Here is a 17,372-nt window from a genome sequence, read left to right as displayed (position 1 = left end):
TAGAAACTGGACAAATGTATCAAATTATGCAACAACTTACAGTACAGCTACGATATGTACACAAAATTGATAACGTAATGAGAAAAACGCAGCAAGAAGACAAAAAGCACCCAGCATTGATGCAGCTATTCATGCAGGTATCAATTCTAAATCAAGTTGATTTTAGACGCAAAATGAGTGCCTTGAAGACTTGGCAAGTACTTTTAGCATTCAAAAACTACAAACTTAAGTAAAATAACAAAACATAAACAAACCTTTGCTTAATCTATACAGAACCAAAATGAAAATTAAAAAACTAAATGAGATGCTTGGTAACAATTACAACTTTTCATCAAAAAAGTTGAATAGAATGCGCTGATTTGTAAAAAAATTTATTGGTTGCTCAGTTTTATTATCACTTTAGCAAATAACTATTTAACAAGGACACTAGTTCCGACCTAGTGAATAGCAAGTCAAGACAGAATTCTGGCACAAATTTCCTACAAGTCAAAACTCGCTGCTTGTCTATTCTAAAAACATAAATGCAAACCTCTAACGTTTCGAAATTGTTTCATATTTCCTGCTGGCTTGCCTTCTTTGCAAACTGGAGCTGTTGTCATAAACACCTGGCCTAAAATGATAAAATAACATATAGTTATCTTAACAGTTTCAATGTTTATAAACATTTCACAGAATTTCGCAAGCATGGTTATTGATAAAATCTTTTGGCAAACAATCTTTTTGTGGTGAAAAATTTCAAAAATGGCTTTGAAAAAAACAACATTTTGAAACCTACTAAGCCTTTCGTCTGACAGCATGTATACAACAGAATGTCTCTTCCAGCAGTAAAAATCCCTTCAAACAGAACAGCCTCCTCAGTCTTGCGATCAAAAACAACAACCAAAACAAGCGATTCTGCCATCGGGCAGCATTTACTTGGAAAACCAAGATCGTGCATAAAAACTATAATGACGACATATTTCTGGTTAATGGTAGAGCCCGATCGTTGTTCTATCCACCAATTTTGAAATGTACATAAACATGAAAAACCGCTTCTGTGTAGACAGAAAGAGTCCGTTTTTCACCTTAGGACTCCATTTGTAACATCTTCAATAGGCAAGCAGCCCTTATTGGTTAACCACAAGTCGTGTGCTCACGTTTCTGATTGGTCTATTTCAGTCCACAAATGGTTATATATATTTCCCAGCTTAGAGTTCTCGATCTATGTTCTGAGGTTTTATGCCTTGAGATTTTAAGAGTTTCAGATGAACAGCTTTAGTGTGTTTCAAAATGTTGCTTATTTCAAAGCCATCATTAATCTTTTTTCAAGGACAAAACTAATACACAACATTGTGGCTCACACTGTATTATTTTGTGGGCTTAATAATATGGCAAGCCGTAGTGGACAAAAGGTGGTTGAAAAAGAAACCATACGTTGAGATTTACATCATTAGGGTCCAGAATTATTGACATGTGGTTGAAATCATGATTGTTAGCGATCAATTCTTAGAGTGTTGCTTCAGTTCTCCTCCAATAGCCTTGAGTTTCTGCTTCAATTTCGAAAAAACTCGGACATTACAATTTCGGAAAAAACTCGGACAGTACAAATTCGAAGAACTCAGACACCATGATTTGAAACTCAAGGCTATCTGAAGCAGTGCTTTAATAACTGATCACCAACAATCATGATTTCAACCACATGTCAATAATTCTGGACCCTAATCATATAAATCTCAACGTATGGTTTCCTTTTCAACCACCTTTTGTCCACTATGGCTTGCCATATAATAAGTACCTATTCAACTTCACGGTTCAGTTGATGTATAGGAAAGATAGTGTTGCTTCTAATACTGAACTTGATAGTGCAAAGCGTCTGCATGCAGTCGTTTATATAGTCTTGTTTAACCAGCAGAAAACACAAAGGTTGCAAGAGACAATGCTAGGGGCCTTCTTGATGAATTGAGTATAAACATGAAATGAGGGGACACTTCTATGGATGACAGTGATACAATGGAGGACGTAATGGTTCAGTGCTTGACAATAGACACTACAGACACCACACAATAAAATCATTTAGGGAAAGGTTGCCTGTGATTACATGTAGCATGAGTGCATGAAGACAACAAAATCCAAAAAAATCAGGATGACAAATAAAGTGAAATTTTGCTAGAAAGTTCTCGTTGTCTAGAGATTTCACTAAAATCAGTCAATCTATTTGGGGGAATGTTGTACAGGGTCCAAATGTCAAAGGGAAACTTCTGGTGATCACACCTTTTACAGGCTCAGAAAATATTGGCAAAACGTACTTAAGATTCCTTTATTTATGCTATTTTATCAAATGATATAAACAGCTTGTTCTTAACAACTATTCATAAGAAACACCAAAATGATTAAAAATGAAGGAACCCAACGACTGGAAGAACATTATTCAAGCAATTATTCGTCTTGGGAATGAAAGATAAAGATTTGTGATTGAATTGCTCAGAAGAACAGAAAAGACATAATTACCTTTGTTCATACCAAACATGCAGATTTCAGTCACCACCATCAATAATTATGTTTTTAATCCCCCTCAATGTGATTTTTGGCATATGCTGTCCAGGAGCACTTAGACAGATGCCATTGTTGCTACTTTCAAGATGGATTTCATCAAGACCAGTATTCTTTGGAGCTAAACCTGAGCTTGTCTGGCATTTTTCAGAATAAAAATCTTTTTTAAATCTCATGTAATCTTGTTGTAAAGTATCTACATTTTTCTGGATTTGGTTCAACTGATTTTTAATACCAATAAGCAAGTCATAAGAAGCTTGATTAGAAGATTGTGTTTGAGGATCCATTTTTGACGTAGGGATTAACTCTGGCATAGTCCTTGTATCTTTTATCCAATTTTGAGCTTCAAATTTATAGCTACTATTGTGTGAACTTTCAGTTAAAAAGACATTACTTGAAGCTGGTATTTTTTGTGTTAGGGTTTGGCAAGGATGTAAATCTGATTGACAAGGCCCTTTCTTTAGATCAGAAAAGTCAGGATTTGAAATATTCCCAAACCTTGAATCAGAAACTGATGAGTTGAATTCATGTTCTCTATGACTGAACACTTCTGGATGATTCATTTTACTGGATGCATTGACCTCTGACAATATTGGAGCCTTGACAGACCATGAAACATCAGTACTATCTACCTCTTCCCTCAATACTTTAAAATTTTGTCCTTCAGCTCTTTGAATAATTTTTGAAGTAGATAATAAATGGTCTGTTGGCATTGTTCTGGTTTCATTCAGTTTCTGATCAAAAGTGTTAGTAAACTTCTGTTTTTTCCTGACAGGTACATATTGCTCAGTGCTAAGTGAGGAAACTTGAGATTTGCAAGAAAAATATTTATCATCATATTCTGCTCTTGATGCAGTTGTGACAGTTTGTATTCCAGTTAACTGAGTTCTTGTTACAACTGATCCTCTTGGTATGCTATCAGACTGACAAGAGCTAGTGATATTTTGTTTAAAATAAGAACTGTTTTGCAATGGAACTTTGTTGCCACATGCAGTTGTGATAAAGGCAGCCTCATTCACAACTGGAAGTATACATGTGTCTGTAACAATTGGAAAGAGATTTGATGTAGACGTAGAGCCAACTAGATGTTTTAGTAGATCAAAATTCGATTTGTAGTCACTCGGCAAGCTTTCTTCTGACTGGGATGTTTGCTTTTTACTATTATACAATACATTTTCAGCTTGCTGCAAACTAGATGAAATCTTAGGAGTAACCTCTTTATATGTCAACCTATCAAGTTCATTTTCAGACCTCTCCATATCAGACCTGTCTTTTAGTGCTTTTCTTTCATGAGCAAAACTTTTTTCAACACTTTTACCTTTTTTCAGCTGTATGAGTGGCAATTCGTCATCAACATCTGAGTCACTAATAATAACAGCATCAGTCACTACCTCACTTGACAAGATAGCAAATACATCATCTCTGTCAACACAAGACATCATTGAGCCTTCATATGTACTTACAGGTACATGTTTCGTATCATTACATTTTGTTTGGTGGCTGCCTATAAGTCCACTAGGTTCACAAGCAGTAACTGAAGAGTCTTTCTTATTATCATTATGATCCTCGTTTAGAAAAAAGCTACTATCTTTTGAAATAGCCTCTTCAAAAACTGGGCATTTTACAAGAGGTTTGATAGTTTCAAGATCAATCATTTCACCTTTGCAAACAGAATTAACACTATCAACACATACTTTCTTCTCATCTCTTTTCTGCATCTTGGGTTTGACATGGTCCCCCTTTCTTTTAAAATCTGAAATAACTTTTTCTGCTGATTTTGCCTTGGATACCTCTCTAATTTGCATATTAGAAAATTCTTTTTCAGCTTGCCCTTTCCCTGGTATGCTAATTGCAATTTCGTTTAATATTGGGGTGTTTACAGTTTGAAAATCAACTACATCAAGTAACTTATTGTCATCAATGACTAGAGCACAGGAATCATCACTAAAATCATCATCTGCAACAGAATAGTCACAGTTGTCTTCAACTTCTGTTAACTTAACTTTACTTTTTATCTCTTGTGAAGTTTTATTTTGTTCTTTGTCCTTTGAAGTATTAATTTGCTTGTTACTGGAACTTTTTGAAGCTTTATTACCATTTCTTGGAAGATGTGCCGTTCCATCAACTTTTTTCAAGTTCTTCTTTGAAGCTGGTTTCTTTTTCCTGGCATCTTGTCCTATTATATCAATACCTTTCTTAAACTTCACATTTTTCTTCTTTCCTTTTGAATAAGAACTTACATTCTTGGTTTCTTTGTCTGTTCCAATCCCATTTGAATCTGGCCAGCTGCTAAATTCACTACTAGAAAACATGCCACCAAAACTGGATAGGAGAAACTCCTCTGTGAGAGGTTCAGAAATTGTTGAATTGTTGAATGAATCTTTGCTTTTCACTCTACTGACTTCCTTGTCAGAACTTGGTAAAACAAACAGAGACTTAACCATATCCAAAGATATGTCTATAGCTTTATCCTGATCATGAGAAATCTACAAAATGAAAGGAAAAAGCAATTTCAATAACTTTAACTTTTCATTTAACATTTCCTAATTGTTTTTAACGATATTTCACTCACTCTCCCCTCCTTCATCTTCTTTTAACTACCAAGACATGTTATCAATTTAACCCCAAAAAAAATTTGAAGATTAAGGAAAAAACTTAGAGCTTATTTTGATCCCACTGGCTGTTAACACCTTGACAAATCAGTCCTGTTGTTATGAAATTTGCCCGCATGCTGGAAATCGCATGCCTTGAAAGGTGAAGGCGTGCAATGGCCTGCAATTCATAAAATGTAGACCTTACAATTTTTATGAAGTCCTATGGGCCTGAAAAATGTAAAATGTAATCACATAGGGACTCTGTGTGGCCAATACACAAAAGTGTGCAGATGGAAAATTTGAGTGTGCGGGCAATATATTTCGGGCATGCAACATAGTTTCCAGTATGGTGCGTCTGTACTATCATGAAACTTCAGAAAGCAAGTTGTTTGACAAAAATGAAAAGTTTCAACAGCCAGAACTTTTTGCTTATAGGTCAGAGCACATTGCTTTTCTTACAGATTTTGCTCAGTTTTGCAAGCTCTTTCTAATGGTATTATCAGATTTAAAAAATTCAAAAGTCAGAATTCAACAATTTGGAAAAGTTTAGGGCCACGCCCCAGCTTTGTGTACCACTCCCGACCGTTAAGACTCTGGATTTTGACCGTTAAGACCGTTCAGAGGCAGCATGTCGAGCTTTATCAAATTACCATTCCTAGACCTTTTGGCCTCCGACTGTTGAAATCTTGGACGTCAGAGAGCAGGGCGTCAAATCTGGGAATACAGAGGCCGGACTACCAACAGAGATGGTGAGCATTTCCCTCTTGCAGATATTGTACGAAATATTCACAAAAACAACAGTATCACCGGGGATTTTCAGCTAAAATAGGATTTTTAACAAAGGTGTACGAGATTCTAATTGAGTGATTTGCCCAACGCCAATCATTCCATGTCCATGTCCATGTGGTGGCCAGGCCACGCACACGTCAGTTTTCTATTACAAAGTACTGTCGCAGTCAAACTCGAAACAAATTCCGTTCACCGATAAGACACAAATCCCACTAATCTTACCATTTCAGAAGATTCTTGTACTGCTAAAATCAAACATGACTTGCTACTCAGTTTCGGCGGCTTGAGTTGAGTTTCCAAACGAAAAAGAACCGTTGTGATACTCGAACCGAGGCTGCACACAATCCATGTAAGAGGTTAAGCTAATATGGTGTTCCTTGCTAGTTTTTGAGGAGGTCAGGTTAGGATGGGCCGTCGCAAGGCAAATTTACCTGATTAAAAAATAATTACCTGAAATTCTTAAGTTGCTGTCACAAACCTCTGCAATACATCTTGTCAATCTAACTGTGTGGCATATAATTCACAACATTCATTTTAAAATGATAATAACGGACTTTCCTAATGGTTTTACCAAGTCTGCATGCCAAAAATTACCCTTACTGAAACTCTAAAAAAAGCCTTTTATTCAACACTGTCAGTACATCACAAATATTTTTATGCAAGTACTGTGTAATGTGAGACATTCTCGTTAGGGCGACTACTATCTCCAAGGGGGTGATGTTGTATTTTTAGCGATCCATATGTAAGGTAGCACGAAAGAATGACCCGAGAATAAACAAATCTTTACACTATATACACTAGGGTATCAAAAGTATTGCACCACCCTGCTCAAAATGGCGGCACTTTTTGTCGACTTTTTTACAATGCAAAACATTTGAATGTATGAATTGGGTGGAATAGGCATATTTTATATCAAATTTCGGCGGGAAAAGTTTGCAAATTTTGCTGACGCCATAGAAAACCTAGTTAGAAATGTAAATTTTACGGAAAAACATCATTGTTTGAAAAAATGTAGACCATGCCTGAGAAAACAAAATCGTCAAATGAGAGGCGAGTCGCTATAAAACATTTACGGGGAAGTGGTCTTTAATTTTAAAAAAAATGTTGACCAAGTTAAATGCAGCTCCACAACAGCTGCGGTAAATCAAAAAAGATTTCTCGAGAATGTTACAGTAGTAAAGAAACCGAAAAGTTGTCGACCAAAATAAATTTGATGTTAAAGGGGAAAGAATTTGTCGGTTTTATTTCACTGCGTACAGCACCAAGGGGCAGTAAAAGGCATGAAACTCAACACTGCGCAAGGTTTTGCAGCTCAAAATCCGTCCACAGAAAATATAATGAGTGTTTTGCACAAATACAAAAGAAAAAGTTACCTGAGTAAACGGAAACCATTTTTACAAATATTTATTTCCATACAAAAGAAATTAAAGTTTTGGCATAGCCAGAATCAAGTCCAATCTTTAACATCGCTAAAAAAGTTTGACTTCAAATGAAAAATGTTACAAACTGTGATCCAAATGGTCGTCCAAAAGCCAGAGAATCATTAATTGTAAGAATTTTCCAGGCCTATTGCGAAATTCCACAAGAATACGTTGACCAAAAATGTGGATCCATTTCAAGGAGGCTTTTTGCGGTTTCAAAAGTTTGCGGCTTCCCGTCAAAATATTGAAATTTGAAACTGTTAAAGGACGTTTGCTTCTGTTATTTTTCAAATAAATGCTCTAAATAGATTGAAGTTTTGATTGGTGGTTGTTTGGCTTTCGACCAATTGCCATTGGCCCTCTAAAAACAGAATTAATTTGCATAACAATAGCTTTCGATCATTCATGTGCCATTTCTCCTCCTTCGAGGTGGTGCAATACTTTTGATACCCTAGTGTACAAAAAAATGATTAAGAACAAACGCTCATATTAGTTGGTAAACTTCGATCGGCAAGCTATCAGAAATCTATGTATCCACTCTCGTCCAACTCTAAAAACAAATCTACTTAAAATTTAAAAATCAACTCAAAACGCCCTTTATACGTCGATCTCCTACAGCGTTTCATTGTAACTCGGCAATACTATTGTGTTACGGAATAATAATTGGAAAGCCAACAATAAGTTATTGCATCGACGTGTGAAATTTGAAACGTAGTAATGATAATCATAACAAGAAATTATTAGTAATGACGAATTCCCAACACCAGTGAGTCATCTACATTAAAGGCCAACGAGCCAAACAACACCCCCCCCCCCTAAAAACGGGACAGTTTGAAAGCTTATCACATTTTTCTCAAAAAAATTTAATTCTACATTTCTCTAGATTTCATTTCTCCAAAATTCATTGCAAACTGAATTTGTGCAGATTTAGGGCATATTAAGGAGACAATCCAGGCGGATTCAGAAATCTGAATTCATGTTGTTAAAAGTTTAGGACACAAAATGATTATTCGGGCATTCATGTACACTCAAAAGGATGGCAAATGACGAAATGCAAAGTATGCCATTCCGGTACAAGTTATTATTATATCACGTTTCAACGGCTAGAGGATCAGTACAAAATTTGATTAACTTGTTTTAACATGTTATCCTCAAAGAAGAGTCGGCCTTATATCAACTTTGCCGCCAGAGAAAAATTTAGCAAATAAGACCACTTTTAGACTAAAGCATAGCTACTTAAATCATACTTTGTGTTGTGTTGAAGACTTTTTAAAGTATATCATAATATTGGGAACCATTTTTGTTAACAAGATCTTCTGGGAATCGTTCATATGTTGCATCATTAAGTTCACAAATCATTTGGCCATTTTCTGTGAAGATATTGTGAGACAAGCATTTGCAAGCACCATTGTATCTGCAATCGAGGCAAGCATAGTAGCAATATTCTACTTCTGGATAAGGTAGCAGTACTCTTCTTGACACGTGATTTGACAGGGATTTGTTTGTGTAATAAAGGCTTGTAAAGTGAACTGTATTTGGCTCTTCCAAAGCCAACTGATGAGCTGAAAAGAACGAAGGATTATTGTGCGTTCAAGTATCCAGAATTATCGCACCTAGTAACAAGTTTCAAAGAACTAACTGTTTTAGGATGTGAAATTTTCTTTATTCAAACTTTTAATATGGCAGTGAAGGGCTCTTTTGTCAAACAGAGCGCCTTACTATCATAAGACGTGGTCAACGATTGAAGAAAATTTTATCTTAAGCCCTGGTCAAACGATCCAACATTTCACCCAACCTTTTGCCCAACATTTTCTTCCGCAGATCGAAAAGGGAATGGGTAGTAGGTAACATTGATGATGCTTAACAACAGTAGGCACATCAGCCGCACATAACGATGCGCCACCACATTTCGATCCGAGAAAACGAAAGGCAATCGCCGTCATAGCTATAAATGGTATCAATTGAAAGCAAAATCTAGAGTCGATGCGAGGATTGAAGCGCGAGTCGATGCGAGGATTGAAGCGCGAGTCGAAGCGAGAGTCGAAGCGTACGAAATCAACCCGTGAACAAAATCAACGCGAAATCAACGACAATGCTATGATTGAATTTTGGCGTTCTTTTACCAACTACACGTGCGCAGAGCCAGCAATATTGGCTGATTTGGTCAAACGATCCAACATTTCACTAAACACTTCAAAACTAAAGAATTGTTGGACGTCGGCAGCCAACATTTTTTACCTCAGTCAAATTTCGTCCAACATCGAAATTTACGATGTTGGGTGACCCAACAAGGTGGTCAAACCATCCAACATTTCTCCCAACATCATGTTGGGCGAAATGTTGGGTGAAATGTTGGACCGTTTGACCAGGGCTTTATGGAACGCTAAGCTTTATCTACCTAAAACCAAAGTCAATTACCCAACGTATTCTCTGAAGAGCATCGGATGAAAAGTGTTTCAGCTTTTTCTGCCATCTTCAGATTTTGCGGTACCGAAAACTTATTTGGTTAGTGAAGAATATTTGTTACCATCAAAAACTTTTTTCATCATTTGTTCATTGCAAAATCGAATTTAGTTTTTCCACTTGGCATGAGACACACAAAAGATGATCAATGTTTTATAATTCCACACTCTTTACAGTTGGCAGCCATTGTGTCAGAAAGCTTTTACGTTGAAACAAAAAACAGACCATTTCCTTTAATAATGATCAAATTAAGAGAAAGAGTTTCGGACCTACCTTCATTTGAATCAAAAATGCATGACAAATTTTCATATGAATTTTCCGTGATATTCAAGCCATATGTGCCGAACAAGCAAAGGCATGACACTCTAGGCCCACCTAGAAACCGAGCCATAGCTCCATTGGCACTTCTGTCCTTATGTTTGAGGCTTTGGCAATACAGTGCACATTCAACAGGATTCTTTTGGCTCCCAACTTCGACATGTTCAGCAGCCAATCCAGTACCAAACTTCCAGTCACATACCGTTTTTTGATTAATCCTTATTATACCTTTGTAAAAATTATGCATTGTAAGGCACATTATAATTTCAAAAATATTGTTTTGAAAATGCTTATTCATAAGTGTAATGATTAGGACTGTGTAGCAGTTACACCAATCTATCGATAGTTTGAGCTTTTTAACAATCTTCTAATCAGGCTGGAGATTATAAGCTAATCTTATCTATATTGTACACTAGAGCTGAATTGATAGTACCAAGCTCTTCATGACATGTCTTCAAGCTAACTATCTGCTATAGGCAATTCTGAAACGATGATTCTCAGAGTTAGACAGATTGTAAATACTTCGACATTATTCAAATGACAGAAGAAAACATTAATGGTACTTACTTCCTTCGTTGATTTGTATCACGAAGATAGCAATTGTCAAAGCAAATATCAACACCGCCATCAAACTAATGATCAAAGCGCCTACTGGTTTGGATCAAAGCTTGACTATGCAAATGCATCTCGTACTATAAAGTTAAATATTTTGAGCGAAGCAGTGACAGCTTCGTTCTTCATTAATGCTGGTTCCATTCTTCAATTCTAAATGCATTGTGAGCTTACATTTGGTTTGTTTAAATCGCCATTTAGTAGACGTTACCTTACGTGACTATCAGCTGAATTGAGCTGCTAATGATATATGTTTGTCCTATTCAAGTTTCCGTGAACAGATTCAAGTGACGTGTACACGATTCAGTCCAATTAACGATTCGGGCTAACTACTTTTACAAAAAATTTCTTAATGAAAGCCATGAAAGCTTGTATAAATCCTGGTAGCTAAGTTGTGCAAAGTTACGCCCGTCTCGATTTTGCATTCAGAAATAGAGACACACTGCAGTTCGTTGTGTCTTTTACTAAAGCCTGGTTCCCACTTGGTCGTTTGGGTCATTTGCGTCGTTGGAAAATACCCAAACTACTGAAAAGACTCAGCGGAAACATACCTGCCAACAACCCAAAAGACCCGAAAGACCCAAACGACAGTTGTCGCAGAGATAGAAAAAATTCTATCTCCGCGACCCAAAATACCCACGCATGAATGATTTTTGCAAGTGAAAACCGACAACCGACTCAAACGACACAAACGACCAAGTGGGAACCAGGCTTTACTGATTTACGTGTATTTTTTGCTGTTTATTCTCGGTGTATTGAGGTGTTTCTTATTTACTACATTTTATAAAAGGGATACCGTTTCAATAAAGCTTTTTCTATCGTTCAAAAGAAGGACACAATTTAGTCGTGATTTGAGAATAGGCCTTTTAATCTTTTAGGGTCTTGCACGTGTTATATTCCAGACATTTTGAAGTAGGTCGCATGACATTAAATGTTCCTTTGTTTTACCCAGTTGTGTTTTTATGCATGATTACATCATGTTAAAATTCTTCGCTACATAACATGCTAACGTAAAGAAAATCTTTGGGTTGTAGTCAACAATATTGTTAGTGTGGGAATCGTCGTACTTGAGCGATTTCCACATTTTGAAAACTCTAGTGATTTGGAATTTTTCTGCAAAATTTGGCACCATTCTGTAATCTTTCATTTATCAAGTTACATAAAAGCTTTACTAGCAAAATAAAAATATTCAGATTTCGTTTTTTTTCATTTCATTTTCAACATTGCGAATATTTGTGTCCATACCAACAGTTGCAGTACCGCTGGAAATTCTATGTTGATGACTTTTGAATACGTACGGAAAGCTGAATCTGTGTAAGTAATGCAAATTTCATAAATCTTCTCTTGAGTTTCTCTTCTCATACAAAATTTTTCCTCTCACTTGAAAGGATTGTATTTTAGAAGCTAAAATGATTCTTAAAACAAGCCGCAAATGGCGTGTGGACAGAAATCAAAATGGTTTTTAGTTTTTAGAAACTATGCTCTTTGGCTAAGATTTTGAACAACAGACCGGCTGAATATACTGCGAAACATGAATTTATCTTGGCTGAATTTATCTTCAAGTTTTCGGACATGAAGAGTGCCCACCTCAGAGCTCGGGCAACGAAGCGTTAGGTTAATTACTGTTAGTTGCAAAGCTCTTGTACTCCAGATGGAAACGCAAGGTTAACGCACCTATGGCAACAATTACTGTAAATAGGCCAATATAGACATCAGTTTGGATTTAGGAAGACTATTTGCTGATAAAATAGGGGAGGTTTGTGCGTTCAGAAAGCAAATGTTGACATTGAAAAATGCAGTGGTTATATTGAAGGAAGCTTAGCAACGCCGTTCTGCTCGTACTTATAGCATTAACTAATAGAAAAACGGATGAACGGTAAATTGATGATTTTGAACGCAGTTTGTTTTTATTGTTTTGACAATGCAAAGTCTCTGCATTTATCAAACTCAAGCAACCAGTTCATTTGTTTAGTTAAAATAACTTATTTTCGCATCATTGACAATCCAGAGTAAATTACTTCTATGAGTAGACCATTGGTCTTCCAAGCACATACACGTCATCTTCAAAGAGGAAAATGCTGAAAAAGAGCCTTGAAGTCTTTCTTGTTTTGTGCATGCTGTCCGGCACATGCTGTCAGGGTAAGATTATATCTGCTAACGTATAATTATGTTTCTATGCGCGCTCCCTTTTTAATTTCCCGTTTGGCATATTGACATTTTGCAACATTCGACCTTTCATTATCTCTTCAGCTTCTGAGAAAGGGAAGACTTCTGGTTTTTGTTTGTTACAGCTACACCTCTGTGTAACAAGCACTGTAAAAGCTTTGGAAGCTTTGCTTCCCTGCCTAAAAATGTACATAAGTTCTTGGTCAAATTTAAGCCATCCCTGGACAGACCAAGCCATATGTTGCTGTCTTCTGCGGCATTGCTTTGCTATCCCCAACAAGAAATTATTTGCTTTTGAGCCCATCTGTTTGGCAACAATCGAAAATACAACATAGTTTCATTTTTTAGTATATTTACGTCGTCTTGGAGACTGAACGATAAAGGCTATACGGAAAAATGCAAAATAAAAAGTATTAAGTGACATTTTCAAACTGCTCGATCAGAACTAAAGTCCAAAACTTTTGTGCGCCGGGACTAGCACGAAAAAAGTACCCTGGGCCCCAGAGCTGGTAAATTAGCAGCGGTAAAGATGTAAATTGGCGGCAGCAAAAAATTGAGACCTTCGAAGACCCTCTGAGGCTCTAGCACCAAGGGTACATCACTATAAACTATTTCGTTCCTCTAACACATACACTTTAAAATTCATTACACTGCCTGGGGGAAGCACCTAACGACTCATTCTTGAGTCACCTATTTTCTTTTACACAAACTCGTGCTGATCATTGTATCCTGATCTTCGTACAAATGTTGGGCTGCCACGCAATGCCGTAAAAGCAAATGTCTTTTTTCTCCATTTTTTCTATGCTTCTGACATGTTTAAGAGCAATTCTCAAAGTGAAGTTTCCAAGAAAAACCCTCTATGGTTTAAGGGATGAGTTTTTTAATAGTAGTTAAACTGAATCATGTGTGCGTCACTTAAATTTGCTTGCGGAAATTAGCAAGGTAAAAAAGGAACACCAACAGGAGAACAGGATTATTTCCTCGTTCATTCTTCAATACACAATTTTTTAGCGTGCAAGTGGATGACAGGAAGGGCTGGTTATAGCAAGAACAAGAACTTTGTTGGAAAGAGAGAGAGCCCGGACGACTGCGCTCTGTCATGTACAACCGTAACGGTTAAAAAGCAAGAGAAAATATTTGCAAACTACGATTTTGACACAAAAGAATGCCACTGCCTTACTCAAGTGGTCGGCGTTGTTAGAAAGTCAACAACCACAGTTTGTGAACTAATCGATACCAGTGAAGGTAACTTTCCAGTTAAATGACCTAAGTAAAAAATATGCACCATATCTATCATGTTTGATTAAAAAATTTAGCCTTTAAGCATTCAAAGGAAAACTGATGATAATTATAGGCCTTCATTATCAACATACAATCCAAATACTGAGAAGCAGAAAATAATGTGCTTTGAACTGAAATGCTTCTAGAAAGCATGTCATTTTCTGCGGCCCTACAACTGACGTCATCCAAAAGGAAGAAAGACCTAAAAACAACAACTTTGACGTAACACGAACGTGTGGTTTCGACACTTTCCAAATGCCGTTCTTAGTTCCCTGAACTAACTGGCTGCCTTTGTTATCTGATAAATGCAAAATAAACATGGCTTAGAAAAAGCGATTTATTTCTCAAAAACACTAAATCCCGCCACATGCCAAATTTTTTTTTTAAAATGTTAGTAACAAATCGAATAACGTTAATTTTAAGTACTTTAAGGTAATTGAAGTAAAAAGAATTGCAATCAGGAAAAATCACAGGATTTCTACAAGATTAATAAAAATCTCATCGTATTATCGGCAGATTGGCTACAACGATGACGACAACAACTTTCTCAAATTGAGAATCCTTAATGTTAGATCCCACTTACCGGAGCTAAGAAAGTATGATGGTTCCACAAAATCAACAACGTTGAGGAAGAACAATTAAATTAAAAGACGCTAAAGAGCCTCACCGGAGCCCAATCTTGTTTTAATTTTCGTGCTGAGGAAGGTTTTTAGAGGTTAAGAATGGTGTCTGGAAGTAGGATAAACAGCTAGTTGACTTCGCTTCGAATTTTTGACGAAGAATGCTTGAAGTCATTCCTTCTTTTCTTTCTTTACAGGCAGTACGACGACAGGTGGCAACGTTCCATTGATTGGTGACGCTCTTGTCACAAATTTGCGCTTTACCAACATGCTCTTGGTAAATCATGTAAGGAAACGTTTGCAAGTTAGCTCATCGTTGGAATGCTTCACGTTTTGTCTTGAATGCATCCATGAAAGCGACTGCACGTGTTTGTCGATCAACCTTTCACACAATCAGATTGATAACAAATATTTTTGTGAACTGAATAATGCTACCTATGAGCAATACCCAAGTGACTTGATTGGAAGAAATGAATACCAGTATTACGCAATCGAAGAAAGCTTATCGTTTTAGTAAGTGACCAACTTAATCTTACTGAAGCATTGACTCAAACGTCCGCCTGCATGGGCATCGAACGTATACCAAAGACTAAAATTAGCATCTAAGTGATGACGTCATAAAATAAAAAGACGTTATTTATAAGTTATTCCTACATGTAAACATGTAAATAAGGGTTGCATACATTCAACATGTATATTGCGAAGAAGACAGATAACCTCCATTTGGGACCAGGGCTCCGGGACACATGGTGAGAAGGTCTTACCATATTTGGAATTTCCGGGATCTCTTCGCATTACGCCCTTCCGTCGTCAGTACTGATTAGAGTTAGATGCACGAGGCATGGAGAGAGGTTCTCTCTCTTTAGTATGAATAATTACACATAATCATCATATATATTTATTCGAGTTCGACATGTTTTTCTCTGTGGTACACATCTTTGTCCCGCCCAATTCACAACAATGTTGTTCTCTGATCGCTGGCCCTTTCCTTCTCAGTCACTGTGAGTTCAAAATGTTCATAATGTTAATGGGCAAGCCAAAGCTGCAGCAATCCTTTGCAAACTTTTAAAAGTTTTTTCAGATTCACTCAGTCAATTTCTAGCAGATCTCACTATTTGGCGCCTTTCGAAAAATTTTAGAATGCTCTTACAGGCTTTATGGTCCGAATTCAAAAGTTCTGAATTCTTTATAGTTTCGTCATTGCCATTCCTTCGGTATTTAATCATCATAGTCTTTCTTTCTTACGACTAATCTTTAATATGATAAAATGGTAGCTGGTACAATTTCATTATCCATAAAAGATACTTCGCAGATATTTATGAATTTCATTTTTTCTACGATTAAGGAATGAAATTAGTTCACGATTAGAAAATGCACGTTTGCTACCTTAACAACGTGGGGGGGGGGGGTTCTTGGCTAAATTTTAGGTAAGGGTTTACCGCAAGCACATTCAAAGTGATACCGCTAGCTAGACCTAACTTTTAAAAAAATGGTACCCTTAGCTAGACAAATTTCTAAAATAAGGACACCTTGGTATATAGTCTAATTTTGAAAAACAATGCCCTTGTCTAGATTCATTTCAAAGCCATTCGAAATAGCAGATATCTCAAAACTTTCGTATTGAACACGAAAATGTCAAAGATCGATTGTTGCATTAACCAGTTTATTATAAATGAAAATAGGTTATCAGGAAGAAATTCCTACTTTTAAAGGCCGTTCCCTAAACTATGCCTAAACCAACATTGTCAAAAATAGTGACTAGACCTTTGCTTGACCTACATTGCAAAAAGGTATACCCTTTCTCCCGGCACATCCCAAGGTGCCTTTAGTTATGGAAGAGCCTTTCTCTCTAATGTTATTCCAACACTTACTTGCATCAGAGGATAATAATACATAACGCTAATATCAAGAATTCTCTCAATTCAGAAAGAAAACGACAGAACCATACAATGACAAGGCTCTGTGAGTCAAGGCTTTGAAAAATACCAGTAAAATGTCGCAATAGGACTATTTTCAATCAGAAATTTTTGCTTCTCACCCTCCCTGAAATACCCGAGAATTTACCTCCCCGTGGCTTGAAATTATTTTTTTTAAACGTGAAAGCTCGAAAAAATTAAGATATTCAGATAGAAGATGTGTGCTTAAAAATATCGTTACACTTTAGAGACTAAAACATCAGGTTTTCTAGGGAAAATGCCCAATTTGCTTCAGTTTATCTTTGACATGCGTCAATTACAATTTATCACAGTGATTATACAAAGGGAAAAACATAGTAAGCAAGAAATTAATAGGTTTAATGCTGTAAGGTAAAATGAACTTGTCAATCTTGTTCAACATCATTTTCCTATCTATCCACACCGAATGCCTTCTAAAAGAAGTTAACATCAGTGTCTAAAGAAAAAATACATAAATCATGTACATATATGTAACACAAGCGCAAGAAAACAAGAAGATGGGACCCACGACCAGCAGACTGGCAGCCACCGCCCATGGTAGCCATTTAATTTCAAGATGTCTTTGCGCGACCCTAGGCAGAAATAATGTTTATCTATAGCAAATTCACTCCCGATGTCTAGGCG

The 17,372-nt window shown here is 36.6% G+C and overlaps 3 protein-coding genes across 3 annotated transcripts; 1 reads left to right on the top strand and 2 right to left on the bottom strand.

Annotated features, from left to right (window-relative positions):
* Window positions 1–6,235, bottom strand: LOC135689232 (uncharacterized). The gene is made up of 3 exons (XM_065206384.2): window positions 6,135–6,235; window positions 2,488–5,015; window positions 1–610 (listed from the first exon to the last, which is right to left on the bottom strand). The coding sequence occupies exons 1-2, from the start codon at window positions 6,135–6,137 to the stop codon at window positions 2,514–2,516; spliced, it is 2,505 nt and encodes an 834-aa protein (XP_065062456.2). The 5' UTR covers window positions 6,138–6,235; the 3' UTR covers window positions 1–610; window positions 2,488–2,513.
* A 2,030-nt stretch (window positions 6,236–8,265) lies between these two features.
* LOC148959280 (uncharacterized) lies at window positions 8,266–10,472 on the bottom strand. Its single transcript, XM_089110581.1, has 2 exons — window positions 10,070–10,472; window positions 8,266–8,895 (listed from the first exon to the last, which is right to left on the bottom strand). The coding sequence occupies exons 1-2, from the start codon at window positions 10,410–10,412 to the stop codon at window positions 8,603–8,605; spliced, it is 636 nt and encodes a 211-aa protein (XP_088966707.1). The 5' UTR covers window positions 10,413–10,472; the 3' UTR covers window positions 8,266–8,602.
* A 1,446-nt stretch (window positions 10,473–11,918) lies between these two features.
* Window positions 11,919–16,026, top strand: LOC135689247 (uncharacterized). Its single transcript, XM_065206410.2, has 4 exons — window positions 11,919–12,040; window positions 12,737–12,865; window positions 13,904–14,137; window positions 14,991–16,026. The coding sequence occupies exons 2-4, from the start codon at window positions 12,802–12,804 to the stop codon at window positions 15,305–15,307; spliced, it is 615 nt and encodes a 204-aa protein (XP_065062482.2). The 5' UTR covers window positions 11,919–12,040; window positions 12,737–12,801; the 3' UTR covers window positions 15,308–16,026.
* The last annotated feature ends 1,346 nt before the right edge of the window (window positions 16,027–17,372 follow it).

The sequence above is a fragment of the Rhopilema esculentum genome, chromosome 10 (assembly GCF_057945365.1).
Source record: "Rhopilema esculentum isolate cy_ngs chromosome 10, ASM5794536v1, whole genome shotgun sequence".
Lineage (NCBI taxonomy): Eukaryota > Metazoa > Cnidaria > Scyphozoa > Rhizostomeae > Rhizostomatidae > Rhopilema > Rhopilema esculentum.
Note: the sequence above shows the minus strand (reverse complement) of the source record. Positions and strands in the feature narration are given on the sequence as shown.

Excerpts from the sequence above, each read along its gene's own strand:
- LOC135689247 (XM_065206410.2), top strand. The coding sequence starts at position 12,802 with ATGCTGAAAAAGAGCCTTGAAGTCTTTCTTGTTTTGTGCATGCTGTCC. Across the intron at positions 12,866-13,903 it reads GTCCGGCACATGCTGTCAGG|CGTGCAAGTGGATGACAGGA; the intron begins GTAAGATTATAT and ends ACAATTTTTTAG. Across the intron at positions 14,138-14,990 it reads ACTAATCGATACCAGTGAAG|GCAGTACGACGACAGGTGGC; the intron begins GTAACTTTCCAG and ends CTTTCTTTACAG.
- LOC148959280 (XM_089110581.1), bottom strand. The coding sequence starts at position 10,412 with ATGAATAAGCATTTTCAAAACAATATTTTTGAAATTATAATGTGCCTT. Across the intron at positions 8,896-10,069 it reads CATTTTTGATTCAAATGAAG|CTCATCAGTTGGCTTTGGAA; the intron begins GTAGGTCCGAAA and ends CGTTCTTTTCAG.